At 40.0% G+C, this 2443-nt stretch overlaps 1 protein-coding gene across 3 annotated transcripts in view; it reads right to left on the bottom strand.

Annotated features, from left to right (window-relative positions):
* The window catches only part of ZNF596 (zinc finger protein 596), a 46039-nt gene that overhangs the window by 5888 nt on the left and 37708 nt on the right, over positions 1-2443 (bottom strand). For all 3 annotated transcript variants that reach the window (XM_008588082.1, XM_008588084.1, XM_008588083.1), the window contains one exon: positions 1338-1408. In XM_008588082.1, the coding sequence (XP_008586304.1) occupies positions 1338-1349 (12 nt within the window). In that variant the 5' untranslated portion in view covers positions 1350-1408. The remainder of the gene's footprint in view (positions 1-1337; positions 1409-2443) is intronic.

Raw genomic sequence — 2443 nt, 5'->3', positions numbered from 1 at the left:
CCGACCCCTCGGCGGGAGCGCCGCCACACTCCCAAGTGGCGCACTCTCCAGTGCGCCACCGGACCGGCCCTGCCACATTTTATATATGACTACAGTTAGGTATTTTCCTACATGACCTCAGTTTCACCAACAAAATAATTTAATGACCTGTTATGAGTTCTGAAAGATCCAATAACCTAGTGTGTAAAGTGCTTCCTATATATCAAATATTTCTCAAATAAAAGTCACATATTATTCACTAAATGACCGAGAACACTGAAACAATATCCAGTATTCTGCAGATTGAACAACTTTTATACAGAACTTGGGATCAGCAGATGCAGCCTCTCATCTCTACACAACTCAGGTGTTCATTATAACAAATAAAGATAAACGGGTTAGCAGCCAAGCCAGGGGCTCTAAAATTTCTATACTGAAGGACAGTGTTATCCTGACCCTTCCCATTGTCTGAGGCCTCCCTTTCTCAATTTTCTCTGGGATTTCCAAACACCAGATATCATTGTTTCTTTTGTTTCTTCAACTTATCTCTATGTTCAAGGGTAAAAAAAGCCTCTTAATTGTTCTGATTTCTACACTTCAAAAATTTCCCCAGGGCCTTAAATTTACTCTATTTCCCATACTCCTTCACCTAAATACACAGCCAAAACTAAGGAAATAAAACTCCCTATGCATTGCCTTCCAGTTATCAAATTTGAACAAAGGTTGATTACACAGAGGAAAAAGTCATGACTGGGGACAAGGGTAATAACTGAGAATTTTAGTTTTGCTTTTTATAAGTTTTTCAAAAAGCACAAATATATTCTATCAAAACTTTTAGAAGTTTAAAATAAGAAAAATGAATAAATAATTGCTCATTGTCTTCTCTGGTCTAACTCCCTTTGCTTTCCCTTCAATGCTGTACAGCCCTCCCCCCAGCACCTGTAACACTGAATTGACCAAGCTCATCTGGTGAACATCTGCCTTCCTACTGGGCTGTAACTTTCTGTTCTCACTTATCTTCATCACTCGCATTCACTACAATCCTAAGCCCATTTCTGACAATAACATGGTTAATGAGTGAATTCTTTGGCCATGAGCTCAACACATTTCACATCTCTTCTGTGAATACACAGCATTAGTAGAGGCTGAATACCTTAGTAAAATCTTGGAAGATTACTTCTTGAATATCCCTTAATCCAACATGACCATTCCAAAACCCCGGGTAATCTTAACTGGAGCCGAGGTCCTTGACCTACTCCTGTGTGCACTTAGAACATCCATGCTAATAGGAAAACCTGCCCATATGCTGGCAACAGAGATGGATATACTTTCAGTACAAAGAGAAATTCCCTACTCACCTGTGATTGCATTATCACTAGCACAGCCACTGGGTTTTCACTCACACAGTCCAAGCGCTAAGGTGGCAAATCTGAGAAAGAAGAAAGAAACCATGGGACTCCAGTCTTGTCCGATTTGTAACTTAAAAATAGCCCCAGCCCAACAAATAAGGACATGCAGTATACTCTAAGAAATAGGAGAGGGTTTCCCTCTTCCAGGGTCGAAAGTAAGAAGACTATGACAACTGATGCTAATAAAAATGAGATAAATACCTTGATTTTAGAGATAAAAATGTGAAAGTCACTGAGTTTTATATGCTGAGTATTATTAGTCCATGGTATTTTGAAATTTTCAAAACCCTCCATAATTCTAAATAATAGGGATCCCCAGCTCATGCCACATGTCAATTTTGGTCTCCACTATCAGGAAAACATAGAATTTCTCAGATTTAATTATTCCTGGTTTATGCACTAGTAGTCACTGGCCAACATCATTCCAACCTCTCTGGAGCCTCACCCTATTCCACCTCTTTCCTACCCCTGGCCCTCAGGATACACTTGTCCTGAATCACTGTCTCCTCCACATGGGGTTTCCAGCAATATCACTCCCCCAACCCTGACTTTTATTCTGCATGGATTCATTTATCATCCAAGCAACATCAGATTACATTTTATAATCAATTCAGTGACACATCTTACAAGAAATGCTTCAAGTTGAAACAAAAGGACACTAACAACATGAAAGTATACACGATATTGTGATTTGTAATGAGAAATATACAGTTTGTTTTTCATCCCCAGTCCTGGCACAGAGCATATAAAACCCTTGTAATTTCCTCAGCAATGAGGGTGCTAGGAGTATCTTTTGTCCTATTTGGTCTTTGACCCTTCCTGGCACAAAGCTCCTAATCATTTGGAATTTCCTGGGTGATAGGAGTGTCTTTTGTTCTGATGAGACTACTCTTGTTGGGCTCCAAAAATAGGGGCTGGTCACTTGAAAGATCAAGCCATGATTTGAAGCTCAGAACTTTCAGCACCCCCACACTCATCTTCCAGGAAGGGGAGGGGGCTGGAGACTGGGTTAATAAATGACTATGCCTATGTGATAAAGCCTCTATAAAAATCCT

The sequence above is a fragment of the Galeopterus variegatus genome, unplaced genomic scaffold, assembly GCF_000696425.1.
Source record: "Galeopterus variegatus unplaced genomic scaffold, G_variegatus-3.0.2 Scaffold4669, whole genome shotgun sequence".
Taxonomy (NCBI): domain Eukaryota; kingdom Metazoa; phylum Chordata; class Mammalia; order Dermoptera; family Cynocephalidae; genus Galeopterus; species Galeopterus variegatus.
The sequence above is the reverse complement of the archived record's forward strand: the minus strand, read 5'-3'. Positions and strand labels throughout refer to the sequence as shown.